The following is a 23296-nucleotide window of genomic DNA, read 5'->3' as shown; positions in this document are numbered from 1 at the left end:
AAGCGTTGGTGACTATCCGGCTTAAGAGAGAACGATAGATTTCTCAATTATGCCAACGGGGAATATATCGCTATCATGCTTTCCAGATTGTCCATCCTACGCCAGGGCTTGCAGAAGCAGCAAAGTGGCTAATACTAAGCAAAAGAGATGGGCAAAAACAATGGGTTCAGTCCGTTATATGTGAGGCTTCGAAAGGCTAATGAATCATCGCTACGTGGCATGGTGGGAGGCTGTGCTTTTGAAACCCCATACAGCACGTTGGGAAAAGAGGACAGCCTCCCTGCCCGTGACAACGTTAAAGTATCGCCCAATTGGGTGATGTCAAAGATGTAGGCTCACGGTTTCGCGTACTGTTGTGTCCATTCTTGGGCCGTCTGAATAGCCTGATTCTTATTCTCCTTCCACGCCTGGGCGACATCGTTCGCAAGGGGATCGTCCGGGTTGGGCGCGCCCAAAAGAGCTTGGATCGAGAGCAGGATCGTACGAATCTGGAGGGCAGGCGACCAATTACCTAGGCATGTTAGCAAAGCCTTGGTATTGTGAAGTATGACTCCAAACTTACTTTTCAGAACATCAAGGCAGATGCGGCCCAGACGATCGATGTTAGGGTGATAGATCTTTGTGAGAAAGCGGACCTTGGGCGGCGTCATGGGGTAGTCATCTGGGAGAAATAGCTCCAACTTGAAAACACCGCCTACGAAGGGTTTATCAGTTGAAAACTTCAACACTACTGGGCACCAGCATACCCTCATAAGGCGACTGGCTAGGGCCGTCGATGGTAACATCGAAATACCTCAGATTGTCGTCGTGCGGCGTCGCGCTGATTCCTTGCACACTATACAGGGACCCCAGATCAGTAAAACAGCACGGCATCCCGTCGGGAGTACCTACGGCTCGTTGACCAGGCGCTCGGTTTCCTTGATGATTCGCTTGGGCAGCGCCATAGCTGATGGTGGGGCAGGATACCGCTTGCGTAGAGCGAGAGGTTGTGAAGGGCGAGGGCTCGTGTGGGGAAAGCGAATATGCTCTTCGGTACCAGCAAAAGGTGTAGAAGTCCTCTTTTTCTGCGTTTGGAGGAGCAAGCCTGTGTCGTCTGGTCTTGGGCAGGGCCAAAGGGCTAGACATGCATGTGTGATGTTGCGTAATCGGCCAGCGGCGCTAGAGACGCCTGGACAGGGGAACCACTGCCTGCTCCATTACCACCGTCGTCACGACTACACGCGCATGCCCGAGACGGCCAGCAACAAGATGGCGGCCACGGCGGGCGGGCCTCTATCAGCGTTCCAGTCGCCGACGTTTGATCGCGATGTCGAGGTCAAAGTAGATGATGAGATAGGCGCTGCCAGCATAAGCCCAGCAGGCCGCGACATCGTCCTTGCCAGCAAGAGCGGCCTCCGCATCATTGACTTGGACAATCTTTTTTCCTTACCTCGTTTCATTCCAAACCAATCGTCGTGGGATGTCGCTGATGTGCAGTGGTCACCCTTTGCGGCACGCGCAGAATGGATTGCTACCACCCGCAATCAGCTCGCGCTCGTATACAATCTCTCCATGCCGTACAACAGCAAGAAAGCACCCATTGAATACACGCTACGCGCCCATGAACGCGCCATCACAGATATCAATTTCTCTGCCCATCATCCAGACTTGCTCGCGACATGTGGAGTTGACAGCTTCATCTTCATACACGACCTTCGGAGCAGGCAAGCCCCGTTGAAGCTTGCCGACTATACTGCTGGAGCAACCCAAGTCAAATGGAATCGCCAGAATGACAAGATTATTGCAAGCGCCCACGACAAGTACCTCCACATCTGGGACACTCGCCATGGAGCGACTCCCCTCTCGACCATTGCCGCTCATACCACCAAAATCTACGGTATTGACTGGAACCGCAACGACCCAAGTAAAATCATGACATGCTCTTTGGACGCGACCATCAAGCTTTGGAGCAATGTAGGCAGGTCTGATCATATCACTGTACCCCGGCGCGTCATCCGCACTCATTATCCTGTATGGCGAGCGCGACATACGCCCTTTCCTCATGGCATTCTTGCCATGCCGCAACGAGGCAATTCGAACCTTTGGCTGTACAAGCACGTCAACGATAGCGATGCATCAACCTTTAATAATGAGCCTGTTCACGCCTTTCAAAAACACGATTCTGATGCTCAAGTCCGCGAGTTTCTATGGCGTTCGCGTGGCTCTACTGACTACGGCATTGACAACCGTGACTTCCAGTTGATTTCTTGGGGGACTGACAGGCGCCTACAACTTCATCACCTCGATCCCAAGCTTCTCGAAAAGGCTGTCGGCTATCGGAAAGGCGAACGGCTTGTCGAAAAGCCCAGTGCGACGCGTAAAGGGGCTTCCTATGTATCCTATCGCGATGGTCCTATTCCCACCACTACTGCAGGTGATCGGGACCACTTTGGTCCACCACGCCAACAACGGAAAGGAAATTTGTCAACGTTGTTGCAGAACTACTCCCTCAGCGAAGACGTTCATACCTCTCGCTTTCCTGGACAAACACACGCCAAGATACATCCAGAGATAGTGCAGAGAGAGACCATGACTGCCCAGCCCATCCGCAGAAATGACCCACGTGTTGTTAACCACATCACTTGGATCAACGGAGTTAAATTTGGGGGTGATCGCCACAACAATGTCAATGACATTCACGCTCGACCCAACCAGCAGGATCTTGGCGAGAAGTACCCGTACCAGGAACAGAACGACCTCGGTGCCGAAATATCATACGTCGGCAACAAGTACAAGAAACTCGCTTTTGAAGAGATTGATGTGCCGGGCCGCTACATCAAGGTTTCGTTCAACGGGCCCTGGGGTGACTACGATCCCGCAACTGATGGTGCAAAGCTTGTGTTTCTTCGATTTACTATCAGGTTTCCGTCTGCTTATCCCAAGGCTGTTGAAAACGGACAACCCGATTCCATTCACCACAGGATACCAACCCCACTAGACATTGAATTTGAGAGGACAACAGCATCCATCAGCAAGGAACACCAAGAAGAACTAGTCCATAATATGCATCGCATCGCAGCTACCTGTGCTGAGCAGGAATGCGAGGCTCTGGAAGCAGTACTCTCATATGCTTTGGGAGAGCGTGCTTTGGACGACAGCCTGGACCTGGGCGAAGACGTTGAGCCACTCGAAGATCTTGGACCCTTGCCGGGAGAAAGCTCCAGCGAAGACGAGGATCACGAGGGCGAGTTTACTGATGATGTGATGCAATCTTCTCATATGAATGCTGACATTCCCCTTCCCATTCAGTGTACTGCCCGGTTCTCAGCCGATGGGTCCCTTGTGGTTGCAAGGATACCACCAGTAAAATCAACGCCTGGCTCAGAGGTGTTCAGATTTCAAATTGCGAGAAATCTTCGCCAAAGTGGCGTGAAGAACGATATCTTTGACTCTTTTGGTCGCTTTACTTCCCGTCGTGCTGAGGATTCAGATGGAGCGTCTTCTCCGTCCTCTTCTGTTGGCTCTTGGGAAACTTCTTCCACTCCATCGTCTTCATCTGGCTCTGATCATGACGGGAATGCACGTATTGGCAATTTCCAGCCTCCCCTGGCTTGGCAGAAATCTATTTCTCGCTTTCAATCACGGAACTCGCTACCTTCTTCGGGTGGTGTGGCAAAGCAGCCATCCAAGACTAAATCGACAGTGTCTATCCTGTTCTCTGCTACGGACGACATGGTTCCAAGCAAGCGTGTACTTGCGGAAGAATACCGAATTTTTGGTCCTGGGCCCATCATTTGCGAGCACAACTCTGAGGTAGCAAGAAGAAACGGATTCGAGGATCTTGCCGATATTTGGATGCTCTGTAAACTAATTTTGAGCAATGAAGTGCCCGTGGAGATACTTCCTCAACAATACCGGAGAGACCAGGTCCTTGTGCTGGCCCGAAGGGCTCTGGTAAGGATCAAACGTAAGGATAGTGGCCTCGACCTCGCGTTTGACGAGTCAGAAAGCGTGACTAACCCTCAGCTCAATGCTCGGGTCAAATGGGGTCATCACCCGATCGTCACTTGGCTGATACCTGCACTTTTTGACTACTTTGAACGCCTGGCTGATGTTCAGATGCTTGCCATGTTGTCTTGCATATTTGCGGAGCCTGCTACACGCGAAGGTGTGACCTCAGCCATGGCTAAAATGCGGCAATCCCAGCTCCCTATGTCTATGGAAGCACCAGCGTTCTCCCTAGATTACTTCCCCTCGTCCGACGCGGCATGGAGTTTGTTCAAGCCCACGATTTCCATCCCACCTACGCCTTCGTATTCGCGCTTTGCAACCCCGGTCAACGAATCTGGGTCCCAGAGATCGATTAAGAATCTTGATGTATACGGAAGTCATGGGAGTTCAAACGGGCCATGGAGTAGCGACGCATTCCATTCGGACCCCGTTACACCCTACTCGACTGGCAACACGCCACCTCTCTTGTCACAAATACCTCCGATTAGAAATGCTCATACAGCAAACCACACTCCATATGGAACATCGCCAGAGAATAACCACACAGCTCATAAGAAGAGCTCGACTGCAAACTTTGCGAGTGCTGTAGCAGCGTTGTCACGGCCTTTTTCAAACGCAATGTCTTCTTCACCTCCGGTCAGATCACGGATCGAGGATCTCTCTACATCTGCGCCGACTAGTGGAGTGACTTGGGGAACAACGACATTCTATGGTAGTGACTCTCACAACCAAAACAGCATGGCAGCCCCACGCACAAAGCAAGGAAAGCGCGCAAGCTTCGGACAGTCTGAGCACGTCGATATCAACTACATTGGCGAATCCGACTCGGACTACGAAAAGGTGGATGATGAAGGCAGCTATGCTACGGCAGGTGTCAAAGAACGCAATGTGCCCGGCACGCCTCGAGAGGGCGATGGTGGCAGGGCTATCAAGGTCACACTCAAAAATCAAGACCAGTTCGATGACGAGGCATGCTTCAGTCGGCCGTTACTAGATGCAAGTAAAGATTGGTTACATCGTGTCTGGCGAGAGCAGTATGCTGAAATGCTGAATCGGTGGGGTCTAGTCAGTGCTCGAGCTGAAGTACTCAAGTTTAATGGGCTTGTTTCGTACTTTCCAGTAGAGTATTCTCGTACCAGCTCAAAGTCGGGCTCGATATCGCTCGCGATCAAACGGTCTAGCGATGAAGAAGAAGAGGAGGACGAGAAGATAGCTCAACGTGTATCAAGAGCTTCAACAACTTTAGTGCCTCCAACGCCCACTACGGTGCAATCGAAGCGCCTATCTGCTGCATCTCCAAAGCACTTCTCCTTCAATCCAGAGGCTACAGAGTTCCAGCCCAGCACCATAACAAACATCCTGTCAGAAGAACAGATAGCGGACCTGCCCATGGATGCATTCATTCCTCCGGAGCAATACTTGCGTCTCTCGATACCAGTTCGCACGCCCACTGCAGAGCTTGACGAGAGCCTTGCTGGACTAAGCACGTCACCTGCTCAGTCCAAACTGCAACCACCCCCGAGCCGGTCCAGCAGACCAAGTCTCTCACGAGGCACATCCAACGTCTCCGGCGGCTCATCGTGGCGCGAAAGTCGCCCAGCCCCAACCGTCAGTACTGAAATATCCAAGCCCGCAGAGGTAGAACCCACGTACAGCTGCAGCATTTGCTGGATCCGCGTCTCAGGCCTCTTCAACCTATGTCCCGCGTGCGGCCATGTCGCACATATGGACTGCATGGGTGACGAAATTGGCATCGACGAAGGCGAATGCATTGTCGGCTGCGGCTGCGGCTGCGGTCTCGAAGACGACGACGAGCGCTCCAGAATGGAAGCGTACATTGAGGGTGTCCGCGCCGCACACGCTGAAGGCAGCGCCTGGGAAGACGGCAGTGAGTGGATGCCCAGCGGCACCACGACGCCTGCGCTGTATCCTGAGAGCGCGTACGGCGATTTCATGACGGGCGGCGCGAGTAAGATGATGGGGAGTGGGGATAGGAAGAGGGATAGAGCGACCGGGGTGGGGCGCAGAGATGTGGTGAGTCCTACGCCTACTAAGACGAAGAAGAAGAGTAAGAAGAAGGTTAGGGCTTCGGGGTTGAGTTATTATTGAGGTTGAGGGAGCGCCTTTTTTTTTTGTCTTCTTCTCTTCGTTCCGTTTTCTTTCTTTCTTGGAGTTTTGTGGTTTATGCGAGAAATGGTGGTGTTGTATGATTACGCAGAGTTGATACCCCCACCCAATGATGTATACATTTGCCATGGGCCATGTAATACAACTGCAACGTTTTGATTTCTTCTTCTTGTCTCTTCTTCTTCTTCTTCTTCTTTCTCTTTTGTTACGGACTTCCCCTTTCCCTTTCCACGATTTCACATGCTAACGGGGTTCAGCAACCACTAATGTGATACATTTTGTGTAATAAGCATTTTCTTTTCTCGACAGATGCAGAGACCCTGTTATGGCGTGCTTCTCAGAAAATCTGGACAAGTTTTGCCTGTGGTAGTGTGTGTTTCCAACGAGGCAAAGGACAATGAGAGTAAAGGTTTGGGAGATGGAGGCTGTGAATTATACACACATAAAGTTCATGGTATTTCTATCTCAGTCGGGAATCATCAAGACTAGCCACAAATGATATCACCATTTACTCCTGAAATGCTACCACTGGGTTGATGATGATGATGATGATGACGAACATGAATGAATTTTAACTTATTCTTCATCTGGCCCACTTGCTCTCTTTCAAAGAACAAAGGGCAACAAAAAAACGTCCCCCCGTGATCTCCTCGCTCACGTCCAAGTCTGTGAGCCCCTTTCCAACAACCCACCACTTACTTCAGCGCCTTCTCCGCCTTTTGGGCAGTGTTCTTCAAATCCTGCAACTCACCCTTTGCCTGACCCTCTGTGTTCTTCAAGCTCTGGTTGTAGAGATAGATACGACCGACCTGAGTCGCACCGACGCAGAAGACGAGGAAGTTGACAGCGGCAAGGGCAATGTTCTTGGGGCGGATGACGAAGCACCAGCGGGTCCAGATGGCGCCTGTACACATGAGGGCGAAGTTCTGGGTGAAGGAGAGGGATTCGGCTGGACGGGAGAAGTCGGAAGCGCCGGCGAGGACCATGCCCCATTTCATTACTGGAGCCCTGCAGAAAGTATCAGTACATGTTGACATTTGTGTGCTGTGTTCGTGTTTGGCAAAAGGGGTGCGTTTTGGTGAGCCGTCACTTGCGCACGCGACGCTTCGGACATTGCGGGGGTGGAAACTTCGAAACCGCAATCTTCCCAAAAGAAAAAAAGTGCATTTGTCGCAAAGAATCGAAGGCTACGGGAAGGACGAAGCGGGTGCGTACCAGAAATGCACAGTCTTTGGGCCGATGGGACTGTTCCAGAACTTTTGGAAGCCAGCGGGCTCAGCGCCGGCAGCCGTGTTGACTCGTCGGCGGGCATTTGCGCGTTGGAAGAAAGGTCGGAAGGAGCTGAAGATGCGGGAGCCGGGGCGGAACGACATGATTGCTGTGTATTCTGTCCCTCTCGCTCTATTGTCGGGAAAGGAAGAGTCGGGGTGTTATCCGGAGAAGGGTGAGTGAGGTCCGGGAGCAATTGACAAATGCTGAGGTCGTTTGTCGTTGGCGGCGATGTCGGGCCTGAGGGTTCGTCAGATGGGACAAATCCGGGATTAAACAATGGCGCTTCGTTGCTCCGACGGTGTTAGGCCACTTTAGGTATAGTGCGTTCCTGGACGGGGGCGCCAGCTCGACGAACATTGAATGTCGGCGCGGGCGGGCGCTTTTGGACGGTGACGACACCTCCCTCCAATTGATACCCTTCACGCAAACAATCTTCCCGCCCACATTTCTCGCAATGGCCTCGAAAGCATTTGGAAATGGGCTCAAGGAGCTGCGCTTCCTGTTTTGCCAGACTAGCGAGCACAGCGCTGCGACAAGGTATGCGCCTTCACGATACAAGATATTTTGAGCGAGCGGAGTCGCAAGCGCGATTGCGCATGACGGGGTGGTTGGGAATGAGATTTTTAGCTGACGAAATAATACAGAAACTTCCTTACCCGAAGCTATCCCGCTATGAAGAAGGCCAACCCGTCGATTCCCATCATGATCCGAGAAGCTAGCGGCACCGAGCCCACAGTCTTTGCGAGATTCGGTGCGTAGAAACGTAATTGGAGGAGAGAGAAGGGCAAGGAATGCTAACTACGGTTTACAAATCTAGACTTCGGAAAGGAGAGGAAGTTGGCGCTCAAGGGCCTCGACGACAAGGCCATTGAGCAACAAGTATCAGACCTGGTGCAGAAGGGCGCATGAGGATATGATTGGAAAAGCAAAGAAGGAACGACTCAAAGGGACGACTATTACATATGATTGAATTCAAGGAAGCCACTATAGGCTATTTCTCTTTGCATCCGTCCTGATACACCACACAATAAAAACATCTACTTGGCTCCCCTCCTTCCTTTTCTTTCCCACATCACCACCTACGACTCTAATTCCCCCACACCTTTTTGTAGCCAGTCAATCTTAAAAAAACGCCCCTTCAGCACACCCAACCATATTATGGCAAAATCAATAAACAAACATCACATTCACACACACACACACACACACACACTCTCTCTCTCTCTCTCTCTCTCTCTCTCTCTCTCTCCATCACATCCCTACTCACATACCCCACTCGCTCGTTGCCCAAACCCCATCGAGTCTATAATCCGCCCCTCCCACCCCCCAGTCCCTTTTTTTCGTACGCTCAAGCCATAGCTACGTCGAAATTTTTGAATCAAACTTTCACATGCAGGATCGCGTCATACGTTTTAGGCTGGTCGCACAAGTTTTGCAGGGGGTATGTGCGTGTGTGTTTGCGTGTGTGAGAGAGAGATGATTGAATGGACATGTGATCGAGTGGACCATTGTGACGAGTGTTTCCTCCTATCATGGGTGTGCGGATGGGTAAGGTTGCAGCCGTGTAGGGTTTAAGGGGGTTACGTATGCGTTACTGATAGCATGCCGTGATTTGTGTTGTTGTTGATTGTGTGTGTGTGTGTGTGTGTGTGTGTGTGTGTGTGTGTGTGTGTGTGCGTGAGCTGGGAGATTGAGATTTAGTAGAGGTGTCTAAATAGTTTTTGGTCATCTTTGGGGGGGGGGAAGAAGGGGTGCGGTGTAGTGATTGTTAGGACAGTGTTCAGCTGATGCGCTAGCAATTTTGGTCTCCCAAAATGATTTCGAAACTACTTTTAATTGCTGACTTGGTTGCTCAGTGTTGTATTCACAATCTTTCACCTCACCTGACCATCGTGTTTTTTTCTTTTGCAATTTAACTTTCAATAGTAGGACAAGTTCATGCAACTCAGGTACGGAGACGTCAGAGGGCCCAGCTTCCATGATTTCCTATCTAGGCATAGACTATTTTGTCATACCTATCTCTTCGGGAAGCGGCGTTCCAAGCGAGAGGGGTATTCGGAAATGTCGATGTGTTTTTCCTTTCTTTGGACTAGCTAGCCTTGTATTATGCAGGTAAATGGAAGGAAAATTGCCGAAATTGGTACTACATGGGGTTGCGTACTCCCGATGCGTCTTGATCCCGCACATTGATCGAGTTTGAGGAGAAGGTTGTTTGTGGCGGAGAGAAGAGAAGAAAGAGATTGTGTATCGTAAGAGCTATCTAGTGTGGCTTGCTGAAAGTACATATTGAAATGACCCAATTGCGTAACGTTCTGGAGACAGTTTCATCGCTACTGCAACAGCAGGTTCTAAAACATTACTTTTTCTGGCAAAACAGGTTATTTCCGGCAACCTGTCAGATCTTGTGATCCATTGAAAGGTGTTACTGAACGCCCCCTGGGCCTGCCGAACTATCATTGACCTTGAATACGTATGACCCATTACGCCCAAACGCCAATCGGGTGGTTGATTACAATGGATAATATGATGATTCTGCAAATCATCCAAGCAAAATCTCCCAGTTCCAGTCCTTCATGACTCCTAGCCAATGCAATCGTCCCTTGACTGTAACCTCTGGGTCCATTGAACTCAAATGGGAATTTGATGTTTGCTCCCACTGCCGTGTGTCTCTCCAGTTGAGCTCGTCCATCAAGTCAAACTCGTCATTTCGCATAGGTGTATATGACGAAAAGCTTTGCGCGCACTTGTCATCCACTTGCATGGCCATGCGCTCTGCGGCAGATGCGTCTCGTCGACTCCATACTTCTTTTGTGACTTCCAAACACCGTTCTATGATTCCCAACTTCATGCGTGAAGACATGAGTTCCCAGCGGGCTTTGACCCATTCACGCTCCTCGGGATTGGTGGCCTCGCAGCCAGCTGCCATGAGGGGGTAGATGTGCACAATGATTGATCGGGAGCGCGGGTCAACTGTCGCTAAGTCGCACAGAACCTTCTTTGCCAGCGCACTCGAAGACTGTGACGGAATCTCCGGAACAGCCTGGTGCAGATACAATAGCGTTGCATTTTGGTAGGCGATTGCGGTTTTTATCGTGTCATGCGGGCTTGTTGTTTCGTCCTCGGGGTCTTCGATGAAGGAAGGTGGGGCCCAGTCTTCGAGCTGGTACTTGAGCTGCATAGCCTGCGAGATGATTGTTGGTCCATTGTTGTTGGACCTTCGCACCTTCCTGACAAGATTTGCCACGCGACCAATAATCGGGAACAGGGTGTGCGCACAGCCCATCAACGGGTCAAGGGTCGTGTCGGTCTCGCCGGTGCCGTAAATGCTTTCTTGAACAGTGTCGACATCGTATGTCTCATCTTCGTCGGTGGATGTCAAGCGAGCAAGGACGTCCATGTAAATCCAGGCGTTGCAAAGGAATTTCAAGCGAGCCCACTCCTCACCCTTCATGGGTGTTAGGCGATGTTGTATCAGTGCTTGGTTGATCAAGACCTTTGCGCCCTTGATGTGGTTGATGCCTGTGCTGATATGTTGGTCCCACGACTCGGCAAAAGCCAGTACTAGGGTGGTGGAGATGGCTGCATCGACACGCATGTTTGGTAGGCCTGCAGCCAGTGCATGAACTGCACTTCGCATATGATCGATTCCTTGGATGCGCAGAATGGGAATGTCCTTGGACTGATGAAAAGATGTCATGGAGACGATTGCGTGATAAAGGGCAGGACATTCTCGTGTCAGAGGCCATATCAAGGTTCGCCATGGATTCTCGGTTGGACCATCTTTGACAGACAGCACGCCGCATGTGTCGCGATGGTAGCGACGTGACAAAGACTCTGCTGAAAAGGAAGAAAACTGTATTTGAGCAGGTATTCGGCAGGTAGGAGAGTCTGATGAAGATGTGCTTGAGCTGGATGATGCAGGCGAGGGCAGTGGCAGAACCCAGTTTCCCAGATCTTGGCGAGCGTAGCACACTAGTTCTTCGTTATCGTCGTCCTGGTCGGTTGGGGCTGGTGGAGTTAGACCAGTGGGCTGGTAGAAGGCTTCATGCTGAGTTAGGAACGACGAGTATTCTTCTGGTGGCACACTGAGGTCTGTTCCCGGCATTAGAAGATCTACAAGACGGGGTGATTGACCAGACAAGATGCTGGAATCGGCCGTCCCCTGGGATTGTGCTGTGCTTGTGCTGTCCGCCCCGAACGTACTGCATGATGCAAGAGATGCTTGTGCGTGTGAGTCGACGGGTGATGTCAACTGAGGTGCTGTTATGAAGGGTGATGCGGATGGGGCGGCGGACAAGTCTTCTGGTGGTTCGAATGAAGGTTGAGGGAATGATGGGCCTGTAGGTGAAGCATGCATGAAGTAGTAGGGCGGTTGAGGCTGGGGCAAATGTGGATTGGGGGATATACTACTAGTGAAATCATGTTGGTGGCCGTGGGTGCTGGTGTGGTCTTGGGGTGGTGAGTGGGTAGAGGTGGGTATGTGGTCTGCATGTGTTAGGAGGGGCTTGCCACTTTGATCGAGCAACCAACCTTTGCGTGACTTGGCATTTGATTTCCCCCTGACGATGGGCTCTTCGAAAGGCCTCCACTTGAAGTCTTTCTTGTAGCCACCGCATGGCACTACACGTCGCGCACACTGGTCGCAAGTGGGCTTCTTCTCATCACACTTCAAGCGCTTTGCTTTGCATGTGATGCATCCTGGGCAAAGGCATCAGCATGGTGGTTTGGCGGGCAAGGGCGACATGTTGGGTGTGGGTGACGAGGAGAAGAAGGGGAGAGGCAGGGCGTACCATTGCGGCTTTTGGTCTGCTTCCTCTTGTTGAGAAGAGCATTTGCAGGTGGTTGCGAGGACATGTTCTTGCCAGACTTTACGTCAGCTCGGGCATTCTCCGGGAGGACTAGTTGTAGTGGAGGGGCGGGATCAGCGGTAGGGTCCGCCGTGGGGTGGAAGGGACAAGAGAGCTGGGTTGCTGCACCAGCTTTGGGGCAGACTGTGTTTTGATATGCATTCACATGAGAGCAAGGTGCCTGCAAAGGTTGCAAAGAAGCGTGGCAGGATGGAAAGGCTAGGTAGATAAGCAGCACGGAGGGTTGGGGTCGCTAAAGTGGAGCTGAAGCTGGGGGAGGTGGGCAGCTACTTGGCTAGCGCAATGGCTATCAAGCGGGCTTGGGAACCAGTCGTGGGGAACACCAAAGTGAAGAGCATGGCAAGCCGGAGATTGCGGCTTGTGGTGTTGCCCAAGTCGATGGCACTGTGCTTGCGAGGCCTACGCGTCCATGTACTCGAGTCTGGCCAGGCGTGCGACGGCATCGAACAAGTCCAGAACGCCGTGCTGTTTGGGACGTGGTGCAGATGTGATCGCCGCCATCCTGTTACTAGAACCCTGCACTTGTCCGCCGGCCTGTTGAACCGCTCCACAAACGGCCCTCAGCCTCGTGCCGGAAGCGATGCGAGACGGGTGGAGGCGGCGCACGAGTGCGAGGGCTAGTACACGTACACACACACATAGCCAAGCAAAGGGGGGGACAGCAACCCAGGCCGGGTCCGTCTTGTGGGAGTCGGTGTGTATACATACATCATGTGCTGGCTATACGGCAGGATAAGTATACCGGCGATTCATGCTTGTGCGGCCATCAGGCGGCAGCCCGAGTCAGCGGCGTGTCCATCTCTATGGCTATCAACCAGAGTCACGTGCCAGGCCGCCCAATCACAGCCGGCCGCCTTCTCCTGCGAACCAAGCGACGGGGGACTCTTGGCTTTGCTTTTCACAACTCTTGTGCCGACCATCTGGACATGGTGCTTTAATTGGGCCGCGGGCACGAGCGATGCGCTTCCGCGTTCTAGAAACCGGGCACGGCTCTCGGTGGTGGGGACGTGGGTAGGTAGAGGCGAGCGGTCCGCAATAGCGTCATCAGCCAGTTGTGCCATAGACCAGGAGAGGCGCGTGTCGAGCAGCACAAAAGAGAACAAGAGGCGATGAAGAAGAAAGCATGTCCATGTCCACTACATGTCCATGTACATGTATGGCGCATTGTGCTAGTGCGAATACCAGAGGCATGTCAGACTGGCGTCGTGGCGGCGGCGGCTGTGCGAGAGCTGCAGCTAATGAGCGGACGTCATCTTCTGATCGCCCTGATGCGGCACAGGGACCGCGCAGCTGCATCCTCTCCACCCAACAGCCATCCAGGCCTGCTGCTCGCCTGCCAGACAGGGATATCTGCCATGCTTGATGTGCATGTGTGCAGCCCGCCTGTGGTGCCCAGCCCCTGCTCCCCTTATGTACTATATCCCCTCCGCCATGCACACTCGTCGTCGTGATTGTTGTTGTCGCCGTCGCTGTCGCTGTCGCTGTCGCCGCCGGTATGCTGCCGAGGCTGCACACTGACATGATGAACGACAAGCCAGGCCCGCTCACACGGAGGGCAAGCAAGAGACAGAAGATTGCCAACTTCTTCAAGTCATGGAAGCACCGCCAATCCCAGCCTCGCGACAAGACCATGGTACGCTGATTACCGCGCTGCTATGCCTTCTACCCACACACAACACCGGCCCGCTAATGTCATCTTCCCATCTGCAGGCACCCACCAAGCATGTCGACGACACTGGCCCGACCCCGCCACCCGTACACACCACCGCCCCCGACCATGGTAGCAATACCCCCGCCCACCATCCCGACCCCCATGGCCTGCAAACACCCAAACCTACTCCCACACCACAGCCACAATCAATCCCACTACCACAATCATCACCACCGCAAGACACTAGCCCGCACCCGACCGACCCCTTGACCGACACCCAGCTTCACGTCCTCTTCGCCGGCGCCCCGCAATTCCGGGTCGCAAAGGTCAACGGCCGCCGCAGCCCGACAGCCTCGTTTCCCTGGAGCGTTCAGGCTGCCACCAAGGACGCGACCGACGTTGCCCCTCTTGCTGAGCCTGCCTTCTCCGCTGCAACCCTGCACAAACACACACTCAAGGCCCAGCCCCTTGACGAGACCCCGAAAGAGTACAATGGATATGCAGTCGACGCGATCGAAACCCCTTCTATGCTTGGCACTCAGGGCATCGAGCCCGGAACAATTGGCTTCGCCCACTTTCTCGAGCTGCCCGAGTCCGATGTCCTCCTCAGCCAACCCCAAGCATCCCAATCAGCCGCCGATTCGCTCGAGGCGACCAAGAACAAGGAATTGCTGCACACCAACCCGGAGCGTCTAGGTATCCGTTCAGTCGACCTCCGCTTGATATACGACCGCTTGGGCGAATTTCAGGACATGTACGAGGCATTCCACGATAGCCCAGAGCCCATGACCATTCTCAACACCCAGACGTCTGGGGACCTGTACGCCAATTTGTTCACCAAGTTCCTGACACCCCCGGGTTACGACGGCTCTACCGACGATCCCACTGGAATGCAAACGCAGATTGCCGCCTTACTTAGGGTTCTAGACTTGAAGGGAATTTGGTACGATTTTAGCTTGGTCGAGTGGAGGATTAGGCTGGGCCAGATATTGTGGAGTGAACCAGAGCTAGTGCCCGAGCACGAGCACGACACGCAGCCCCTGTGGACTGAACGCGAGATTCTGCTCCTCCAAATCACATTGGCGTGCGAGCTACTACTCCGACTTGATGCCTACACAAACGCCGACGCCGCCGATGCCGCTGTCCGACTGCGCATCAACCCCCAAGATGTCGAAGCGTTTCTTCAATTCAAGACTCGAAAGATTGATTGGGATCTGGTCCTTGCTCGCACCTTCTTGGACAACATTGCTATCATGGGAGGCTCCCAAACGTCTCCCAAACCCAAGTCGGGTGGCTTGCTATCGCTGTTCGCTGAGAATGCCCACCACGAGTTGCCCCAATCAGACCTCATCTTGTTTCCGCAGCACCAGACGCGGCAGATCTCCGGCCTTCTGCACTTTGCCACTGTTATACAGTGGCCTGGCCTGGACGTCGTGTCCGCCCAACTCGTTCGCAAGTTGGCGCCACAGATCAAGAGCGAAGATGCCACACCATCATCCACAAGTGCAAGGTTGACGAGCCCAGAATCTCCTTCTGGCATCAGTGTATACGCAACCCCTTTACAAACTCCACCAGCCTCGAGCTTTCAAATGGAGAGCTACTTTGGGCAAACTTCAAAGCCAGCGCTAGAACGCAACAACTCTCGAGCTTTCCACATGGCCCTTACCCCTACCTTGCCAGCTCTCGAAGACCAGTCCACCGTCTTTGTGAACAATGTTGGTGGGTGGCTTAGCCGGTCATACCTCACGGGACTCGTCCTTCCTGGAGAGGCCATTTCGCACCTGCTCATTTCCACACTACTCGAGAATGATGAGATTGCCGTCGCCAACCTCGGTCACTCTGCCAATCTATATGGGGGGTTCACTTTCGCCGACAGGACTTTCTGGAGCAAGAATTCTATCGTTGGGCGCATCTTAGCCTGTGTAAAGGGTTCTGCGGAGTGCATGGGCTGGGTGTCTTGCCCAAAACTGCCGGAGAATCCAGCTGAACGCTGGTACTCTATTCACAGTGAGGTTCTTCCCTACGAAAACCGCGTGCAGGAAAGAGACGGTTCCGATGTCGTCGCACGAGACTCTGCAATCGTACCTGGAGATTCTACTCCTTCTGCCAAGTCAGAGGACTTTGTGCTTCCCCGGGACCTCGACCCGACGCCGACCTCTTCTCTTGGATTTTCACAATGGGAGCTCGTCCCAATGAACGCCGATCTCATCGATGGCGACAGCTTGACAGGACCATATTCTGAGAGCGATATACACTCTCCAGCTATGACATTTGTTTCAGCCGACGGGTCGGCCAGTCATACACTAACGCTTGCCTACGATATTCAGTTTGTAACTTCGTGGCCATGCACACCAGCAGCATCTGGGCCCGCATCTACACACCGACCAAGGGTTCTAAGACGCTCCGTCACAGGGACGTTGTCAAGATCTTCATCTAAGCACAGCGAAACCATGTCGCGCCGCAACAGCCATGGCTTCGAGCCACTACTGTCACATCCACCAGACGCTCCTACCAACGAACCAAAACGCATGTATGATGTACCCGACGAAGCGGCTGGCGAAGGAATCGCAACAGGCAGCAAGCCTCTGGATGCGCATTTGCTCCACAAATTGTATTCGTACAAGATTATACCCGTGACAGACATTCTGGATCCAGACTTCCTCCTCCCCTTTGAGCTGCACACGTCAAAGTCGAGCGAACGCATACTCGCCCTGTCCCAGAGTGATTATAGCGAAGCAGACACGATCCGCGAGACCAAGAAAGCAGTGCTTGTCCTCGACGCCCGCGCATCCTGGGATCTCGAAGTTCTCGCTCGAGCTTGGTGCGCCGAGAGGGGTCTCCATGCTTTGGTCAGCCGTGTGGGGAGAACGTGTCTTGCCTGTTCAATTCGTGAGGCAAGGGGCTTGGGGATTCACATTGTTATAAGGGTTTAGAATGGATGGAGATGAAGGCTATTCTTTTCGATTTTACCTATTATTGATTTTTTTTTTAATCTGGGCTTTTTTTGGGCAACCTAGCGTTTGCATGTTAATTATGCAAGATACCCCCCCCCCCCCCCCCCCTTCCCAAGTTAAGAATGCAAAATCAGCCGTGTTTCTTTTCTTCGTTTTTTTCGGTGCAAATCGACTGTACGTTTTGGGAGGTTGTGAAAGAGGTGTAGGTAAATAATCCATCTCTGTGGCTTTGTGGGCATGACACATGCTGTCACATGCGCAAATTCGTACCACTTACTGGCTGGAGATTCTCCTGACCCTCATTGCGCCCGCATTCATTTTTTTATTTTGCCGCGCCCGCTCCCTGTCCTTCTCCTCAACCTTGCCTCTTTTTTTTTCGTATTCCGCTTCTATGAATAACACCATGAGGCGTTGCAGCTTTTCCCTTACTAGAAGTAGAGCGAGGCTGTGTTGAATTTAATTTGTGGCATTGCGCTGGTCGCCTTGTGTACGCAGTCGAGGGGAAAAAATGGGTTGGGCCCCCCCGCGCGCGCTCAGTGCCAGTAGTAAAAGTAGTGTGTGCTAACGAGCCTTTAATCAGGGGCCATGCGCTGCTCGCTGCCCCAAGGAGAGAGAGAGATATGAACTTTAGTTTCACATTACGTACCCTCTTTTTTTTTTTGATTTCCCTGACACCTTGACGCCAATTTTTATTCTTTTCTCATCGGAGATTATTTTTGCTTTCAACAACGTCATTGATCACGGAAGTTTGTTAGTTTCGCATGCTTGCTGGTATACTTGCGACTCGAACTTTTTGTTGTTATTGTTGTTGTTGTTCTTTTTTTCCAGGGGCGACTTATCGTTTTTCGATCTGCACAACAGCTACCAACGCCTGATCACGGGCATTTAACGACACGCAAACAGCATCATCTCATTAAACCCATCACCATCACTCATCACCCGTGTTACTGGGATCTGGGGTTATATCGAATATCACCATATCAGCAAAATCTCACACCTCCTCCGCCTTCCAAAAAAAAAACCCCCCCAAAAAAGAGATCGGGAAACGGGGGAAACGCCACAAATAGCCAACCCAAGACAAAATGAACTACGCACCCATGGACGAACCCGCCACCGAGCTCGAGGAATCAGGCGGGCCGGTTGGATCAAGCCGCCAGGAAGATTGCTGTTCGCGCTGCATCAGGAACTTTGATTGTACGCTTGCGGGGCCCTGGTGCATCGAGGCGTGGGTAGCGTGCTTTTCCATCATTGGGCGGTGTTTTAGCGAGGCCTTGGGTTGTTGTGGTGAGTGTGCTGATTGTTGTGATTGTTGTAGGTGAGAGAGAGGGGGGGAAAGGAACGAAGGAGGGATATGTGGACTCAAGCATTTTGAGGGGATGGGAAAGGCATGGGTTTTGCGGCGCCATTGGGTTGTGCGAAACTCGGCGATGCGGGTTTTGCTGCTGGTACTCGACGATTGGAGTGTGCTTCGCTCCTACGGCTCGAGGGGCGATGTGTTGGTGCATCGCAGGTGGAGCGGTGTCTACAAAGCGGATGGCGTATATATACGTCGTTCAGTCCAACTCCCCTCTTCTCAAGCACTTGCGCCGTTGCTGCTCTGCCAAAAAAAATCGAGACGGGAACAGCGCAAATCACACTCGCCCACAACGACCATACTCGACAGGGAGATACTCAGGGTCGGGCCAAACAAAATATCAACTTTCAAGGAGATTCAACGTCCATATCTCGAAAACGAACACCATTGACACAATCTGCTATCCACAAAACCCATATCACAGAAACCAATCAATTGAACCACCAGCAATAAAGGCTGCATCTGACAAAAACTACCCCAAACTCGAATTCATAACGAATAACTTCTTAGCTAGCGAGCGTACACATATCCAAATATGACGATTACAAATATATCAACAAGAAAGGGAGGCTTTCCACACCAAACAAATGCCATCAATTTTCATACATGCATGCAGATGTGAGATGCGAAGAGAGGAAGCAAAAAAAAAAAGTGTTACAAAAACGAGGGTATATAGAAAGCCAAGGGTATCTCATGCTATAGGCTTTGAATCTTGAGCGAATAGTGAAGCAAAAAGCGAATGCAAGTTGTGTAGACTCGGAAAGAGGTAACAATGCTTTGAAAAAGAAAAAAGAAAAAAAACGAACAAGTGAAAAGAGAAATAACGTATCGATACTCGTTGTTTGTAAATGGCCCGATATATTCGCCGGATACGATCTTTCTTTTTTATGCCTGTCGGCTAAGCAACAGCTCCACCGCGCAGTCAACTCTGAGCCCAGTCCCGAGATCTGTCATGCGCAGCGCCTCTCTTGCTTGCTCGGGCGTAAATCCCATTTCGACGATGCGGTAGATTGCTTTTTCGGCAGTGTGCTCGTGGCTGGCGCTCGAGTAGATGGAGTGCTGGCGCTCGTGCTGCTGGAAGATTGCGCTTCGGGGGCTGGCGGATGAGCTGAGGTCGCTGTCGCGGCTCTCTTTGCGTTGATGGAAGACTGGATGATTGGGTCGGGCTTGTATGGGGGATAGAGGGTGGTGAGAGGGTGCGTCTTCGAGAATGGGGGGCATCGAGATGCCTGTGCCGCCGGCTTGCCAGTCGCGTGTGTTGGATGCTGTTGTGGTTGAGGGGGTTGGGAGGAGAGGTTCGGCAATCATGCGGCGGGGCGGTGAACCAATGCTAGAGATGGCATCCAGCGTGTATAGGTCGCGGTTGCTCTGGCAGGTGGATATTGATGGGGACGGGAGAAGAGGCCTTGCTGCTGTTCTCCATTGAGGTGACACTATATTTTCTTCATTGCATGGCAGGCACGAGACCACACTATGTTGGTCGAGAGCAGCTATCGTCGAGGGAGCTGGGGTCGGTAGCAGCGGTCGAGCGACTATCCTTTGAGTTGGTGAAGGGGTTCTTGTTGCTGGGAGCTCCGATATGAAGCAGCCTTCGTTGGGAAGTGATACTGATGATTTAAGACCAGGCACATGAGTGATAATATCGCCTATCGGGCCTTGTTTAGGAATCGGAGGACGAGTCAAGTTCCTGAGGACTGTATCCCAGTCCGACATGGGTCGTTCTTGCGACATGGAAATCATCGGGCCAGTTTCGCCGCTTATCTTGCGCTGATGGAGCTCGTTGATATGCTTTTGGATACGCATCTTGGATTGCTCGCGCTGGACGTCGCGGGTAGAGATCTTTGCGTAGGTATTTGCTATCTTGTCTTCGTAGATGCGAGAAGCAGCTTCCCGGAGAAACTTGCGGCGAGTGTTTCCGGGAGTCGGAGGCTTCCAGTTGATCCAGCCGTTCTCAGCAGCAATGGTGAAGCCTTTGGGGTCGGAAGGGTGGTAGGGTCCAGTTAGTTTCAGGACAGCGGCTGGACCAAACGTCATAAGGTAGTAACACCATTCATCTGGACGAATTAGCTATTGAGCAGGTCTGAAAACGGACTAACATACCGAGCATCATCTCTTCGCCATCAATATCTCCACCTCGAATTTCTGTATCGTCGTATATTCCTGCTTGGCGTGCTTGGACTGTTCGGCCTTCGAAGCTTTGCAAGAGCACTCCTAAGCAGTTCCACAACTCCATAATGTCAAAGAGCTGCTCGGCACTGAGCCCGCCTTCGTTACCCTTGCCAAAACTCTCAGAAGCGCCGACTAGCGTGTCATTCATGAAATCCGTGCCTGAAATGCTGAAAGTGCAAGTTTCCTGATGGGCTATTGTTCCTCCGTTTAGCCAGTCCATCTGCGCAACAACGTCATCCTCTCGGCCTTTGCCTGAGCCGAAGATTGTGCAAAATGACCAGATGCGCCATAACGCATCATCTACCCTAGCTGATTCCGATGGGTTCGTGCTCATGAGCGCAACCGATATCTCTGGTCGCACAAACGACTGGCACTTTTCCAAAATCTCCAGCTTGATGGCGCGGATCACTTGAATGTCTTGTTTCTGGAGCTGCAGGTACGACGTAGGAGAGTATTCCTCTTCGGGCCGCGTCATCTCGAGATCGTGTGCATGCAAACTGTCATGGCCCGGGAATGCAATTTCCCGGAATTCCCATGCTGGAGGGGACATGGCTCGAAGAGTCGACTTGATGAGGCCAAGTTCGTGGCGTTTGAAAACTCGGTAAAAGCCATGGTTGACAAAAGCAGCAGCGAAAAGATCGTCAAAGTGACTGAGGTTCTGCAAGATGTTCAGGATGAGAGACTCGGCTCCAGCGGGGGAGATGATCGGGTCGGTAGTATTTCTTCCAGCCGCGTTGGCATCGTTCCGTGGATTTGAGACCTGGGACAGCACCATGTCTGCGCTTGTCCTTCTGTACTTTGGGATTATGAGCGTTAGCGTCTTGCTCGCCTTGGAGCGCTCTCTGCGGACCTGCGAAGCAATGTGGTTGTGTGGAAGGCGAGATAATTTCATGTTCCTATTCGCTGGTTGGCGTTTACTGGATTTGCGAGGCAAAGGAGGCGGAGCACTGAGATCTTCACTCGGTGCCAATTCTGTGAGAGACATCTGTACATTGTCGCCCTCAGGTGAAGGTTGACGTGCATTCCACTGGAAAAGATTGCCTTCTGCAAGGGGGGTCCTATCTTGATCAAGTTCCGCCCCAAGGTCGCCAATGCTCTCAAACGAAGCCAATTGCTGATGCAGGTCGCATTCGGCCTCGCTAAGAGTGGGGCTGCAAGGCCCTCGCTCGATGACCGACGAATGCCTGGTCTCGCTGTGATGAGTGGCTTGTGTCTGTAAGACGAGACGCGGGCTCGGGGCTGGACGTCGCCGCGGACTATTCCGTTTGGATGACTTGTGCTCTATTTTTGGTTCGCATACTTCGGCGCTATGCGGGGTATTACAGGTTGCATGAGTGCCATGGGTAGCTCGAAAGACTGCACCCTCGGAGTTGGAGGGCTGGTGCACATATCTTCGGGGCGACTCGGTTGGCGGTGCTTTTCGTTGGCCTTCATTGTTGTTTATCGGTACGTCCGGCTTTCCTTGTTTTGAAGGGTTGTCGGCTTCGAAGCTTGTCTCTGAGGACCGGTCGCTGCGTAATGACGACACTTCGCTCTCTTGGGAATAAACCGAGCAACTATAAGTTGACGTGTGTACAATTCCAGCCGCACCCTTGCGGTGCCGTGGTTTGGGAGATCCTGCAGGAGAAGTTTGACTAGACGTTTTTTTTGAGTGCTGTGAAGTAAGCGGCGCCTGCGACTGGGCCCACCTGAACCTGTCGCCTGCTAATGGGGGCGAAATAGAGTATCTGCTTCTCAGCTCACCAAAAGTGGATTCGAAGAACGGGAGTGGCGGAAGTGGCTGATTGCATCTTCCGCTGGGTATTGTTGCAGGCATCTTAGATTTGTCCTGTTCGTTTGTGCCTTTGGTATCCTTGTTGCTGTCGAGAGTAACAATCTCGCCTCTTCGCTGCCATTGAATCTTGCCGTCTTTGTATGTTCCAATTATGGAGGCCTGGCTATCGAATGATTTTGACTTTTTGGAAGCGCGCTTAGTTCCTGTTGGCTTTGCTATGTGCTTCTTGCGCCATATAGTTGTGGACTTTGTTGGAGAAGTTGTGCCAGAAGTTATCGACGAAGGCAGCTTGATATTATCAATGAACAGGGACTCTGGTATCGCTAATTCCCGCGCTCCTGAGTGTTGTACATCTTCTTGATTTTCGGGATTTGCTGGGACTGCCCGTAAAGTCGTTGCTGACTTGGAATTTTTACCTCTGAGTAACAGCAACATCCTCCTTTTAACTGCGCCTCGACAGGCGTGGCATTCGCAGATTGATGACACGGGGTAGAATAGTGCGATGGGTTGTAATGCAGAGGTACAGGGGGTGAAACGTTCAGTACTAGTAGAGAAACAGAAACTCTGAAAGAAGTCGCCCTTTCGGAGTGCGGCAGAATATACAGCTTGCCCATGGTGGCCAGGGCATGGCCTGTATACTATTACTGCCCCGAGTCAAAATAGCAATGACTCCATTTAGGCGCCACTGGACACGTCTGGGGCCGAGCAACGGTAACTATGGTGGGGCTTCGGACAGACCATGCATCGCACGGCGTGGCCAGAGCTGAGGTGAGATGAGCCCGCAACCAACTTCTCTTGCTACACCACCAAGATTCACGAGTGGATGAGGCGCACACTTATTTCCATTCGACATGATGAGCAATCTATTGCACACAATCGAAATCCTCAATACGAGGAAATTTACACAATCGGAAGGTCAGTTGCTGTCAGCTTTCCTAAATCGCGAAGATTCAGATTCAGATTCATGCAAAACTGGCATGGTTCGTCGGTTTCCGTCATCTGGCGCCGGCAAGGATCGCGCTATGTGTCGTGCATGGCAGTGTTGCACTAAATTTGTGCCCCAGAGTTGAGATAAGACTAGTACTAGACTTGGCATCATGCTGCTGCGCCATCCCGATTGTCCTATAAATGTATACT

General features: G+C 52.2%; 8 protein-coding genes across 8 annotated transcripts; 4 read left to right on the top strand and 4 right to left on the bottom strand.

The window, feature by feature from the left end:
- Window positions 1-249: 249 nt before the first annotated feature.
- On the bottom strand, window positions 250-1059 carry PSV08DRAFT_263802 (ubiquitin-conjugating enzyme/RWD-like protein). Its single transcript, XM_014229384.2, has 4 exons — window positions 892-1059; window positions 747-835; window positions 563-694; window positions 250-511 (listed from the first exon to the last, which is right to left on the bottom strand). The coding sequence occupies exons 1-4, from the start codon at window positions 942-944 to the stop codon at window positions 336-338; spliced, it is 450 nt and encodes a 149-aa protein (XP_014084859.1). The 5' UTR covers window positions 945-1059; the 3' UTR covers window positions 250-335.
- A 189-nt stretch (window positions 1060-1248) lies between these two features.
- Window positions 1249-6257, top strand: PSV08DRAFT_194546 (uncharacterized protein; the record flags this gene model as incomplete). The annotated part of the gene is made up of 1 exon (XM_014229385.2): window positions 1249-6257. One exon carries the CDS (start codon window positions 1249-1251, stop codon window positions 6097-6099), a length of 4851 nt encoding a protein of 1616 aa, XP_014084860.1. The 3' UTR covers window positions 6100-6257.
- A 129-nt stretch (window positions 6258-6386) lies between these two features.
- On the bottom strand, window positions 6387-7628 carry PSV08DRAFT_358750 (uncharacterized protein). The gene is made up of 2 exons (XM_014229386.2): window positions 7333-7628; window positions 6387-7125 (listed from the first exon to the last, which is right to left on the bottom strand). The coding sequence occupies exons 1-2, from the start codon at window positions 7488-7490 to the stop codon at window positions 6813-6815; spliced, it is 471 nt and encodes a 156-aa protein (XP_014084861.1). The 5' UTR covers window positions 7491-7628; the 3' UTR covers window positions 6387-6812.
- Window positions 7629-7802: 174 nt separating this feature from the next.
- Window positions 7803-8436, top strand: PSV08DRAFT_263786 (thioredoxin-like protein). The gene is made up of 3 exons (XM_066092494.1): window positions 7803-7926; window positions 8034-8140; window positions 8207-8436. The coding sequence occupies exons 1-3, from the start codon at window positions 7844-7846 to the stop codon at window positions 8296-8298; spliced, it is 282 nt and encodes a 93-aa protein (XP_065949739.1). The 5' UTR covers window positions 7803-7843; the 3' UTR covers window positions 8299-8436.
- Window positions 8437-9603: 1167 nt separating this feature from the next.
- PSV08DRAFT_358748 (fungal-specific transcription factor domain-containing protein) lies at window positions 9604-12243 on the bottom strand (the record flags this gene model as incomplete). Its single annotated transcript, XM_014229387.1, has 3 exons — window positions 9604-11874; window positions 11920-12087; window positions 12180-12243. 3 exons carry the CDS (start codon window positions 12241-12243, stop codon window positions 9929-9931), a joined length of 2178 nt encoding a protein of 725 aa, XP_014084862.1. The 3' UTR covers window positions 9604-9928.
- A 1509-nt stretch (window positions 12244-13752) lies between these two features.
- On the top strand, window positions 13753-16949 carry PSV08DRAFT_215272 (uncharacterized protein; the record flags this gene model as incomplete). The annotated part of the gene is made up of 2 exons (XM_014229388.1): window positions 13753-13890; window positions 13968-16949. 2 exons carry the CDS (start codon window positions 13753-13755, stop codon window positions 16839-16841), a joined length of 3012 nt encoding a protein of 1003 aa, XP_014084863.1. The 3' UTR covers window positions 16842-16949.
- A 995-nt stretch (window positions 16950-17944) lies between these two features.
- PSV08DRAFT_263757 (uncharacterized protein) lies at window positions 17945-18162 on the top strand (the record flags this gene model as incomplete). Its single annotated transcript, XM_066092493.1, has 1 exon — window positions 17945-18162. A coding segment is annotated over one exon (218 nt), but the record flags the coding sequence as incomplete, so codon positions are not given.
- Window positions 18163-18911: 749 nt separating this feature from the next.
- PSV08DRAFT_383829 (uncharacterized protein) lies at window positions 18912-22773 on the bottom strand (the record flags this gene model as incomplete). The annotated part of the gene is made up of 3 exons (XM_014229390.2): window positions 18912-20270; window positions 20317-22605; window positions 22770-22773. 3 exons carry the CDS (start codon window positions 22771-22773, stop codon window positions 19102-19104), a joined length of 3462 nt encoding a protein of 1153 aa, XP_014084865.1. The 3' UTR covers window positions 18912-19101.
- Between the last annotated feature and the right edge of the window lie 523 nt (window positions 22774-23296).

This window comes from Bipolaris maydis (assembly GCF_028858645.1).
Source record: "Bipolaris maydis strain C4 unplaced genomic scaffold PSV08scaffold_2, whole genome shotgun sequence".
In the NCBI taxonomy this organism is placed as follows: Eukaryota; Fungi; Ascomycota; class Dothideomycetes; order Pleosporales; family Pleosporaceae; genus Bipolaris; species Bipolaris maydis.
This window is presented reverse-complemented; position numbering and strand designations above follow the sequence as displayed.

What these genes read in the sequence shown, in the direction of transcription:
- PSV08DRAFT_263786 (XM_066092494.1), top strand. Translation starts at nt 7,844, where the DNA reads ATGGCCTCGAAAGCATTTGGAAATGGGCTCAAGGAGCTGCGCTTCCTG. An exon ending in GAGCACAGCGCTGCGACAAG is followed by an intron (nt 7,927 to 8,033) that starts GTATGCGCCTTC and finishes GAAATAATACAG; the next exon opens with AAACTTCCTTACCCGAAGCT. An exon ending in CACAGTCTTTGCGAGATTCG is followed by an intron (nt 8,141 to 8,206) that starts GTGCGTAGAAAC and finishes TTACAAATCTAG; the next exon opens with ACTTCGGAAAGGAGAGGAAG.
- PSV08DRAFT_263802 (XM_014229384.2), bottom strand. Translation starts at nt 944, where the DNA reads ATGGCGCTGCCCAAGCGAATCATCAAGGAAACCGAGCGCCTGGTCAAC. An exon ending in GAGCGCCTGGTCAACGAGCC is followed by an intron (nt 836 to 891) that starts GTAGGTACTCCC and finishes GTCCCTGTATAG; the next exon opens with TGTGCAAGGAATCAGCGCGA. An exon ending in CTGCCTTGATGTTCTGAAAA is followed by an intron (nt 512 to 562) that starts GTAAGTTTGGAG and finishes TAACATGCCTAG; the next exon opens with GTAATTGGTCGCCTGCCCTC.
- PSV08DRAFT_358750 (XM_014229386.2), bottom strand. Translation starts at nt 7,490, where the DNA reads ATGTCGTTCCGCCCCGGCTCCCGCATCTTCAGCTCCTTCCGACCTTTC. An exon ending in CCAAAGACTGTGCATTTCTG is followed by an intron (nt 7,126 to 7,332) that starts GTACGCACCCGC and finishes TACTTTCTGCAG; the next exon opens with GGCTCCAGTAATGAAATGGG.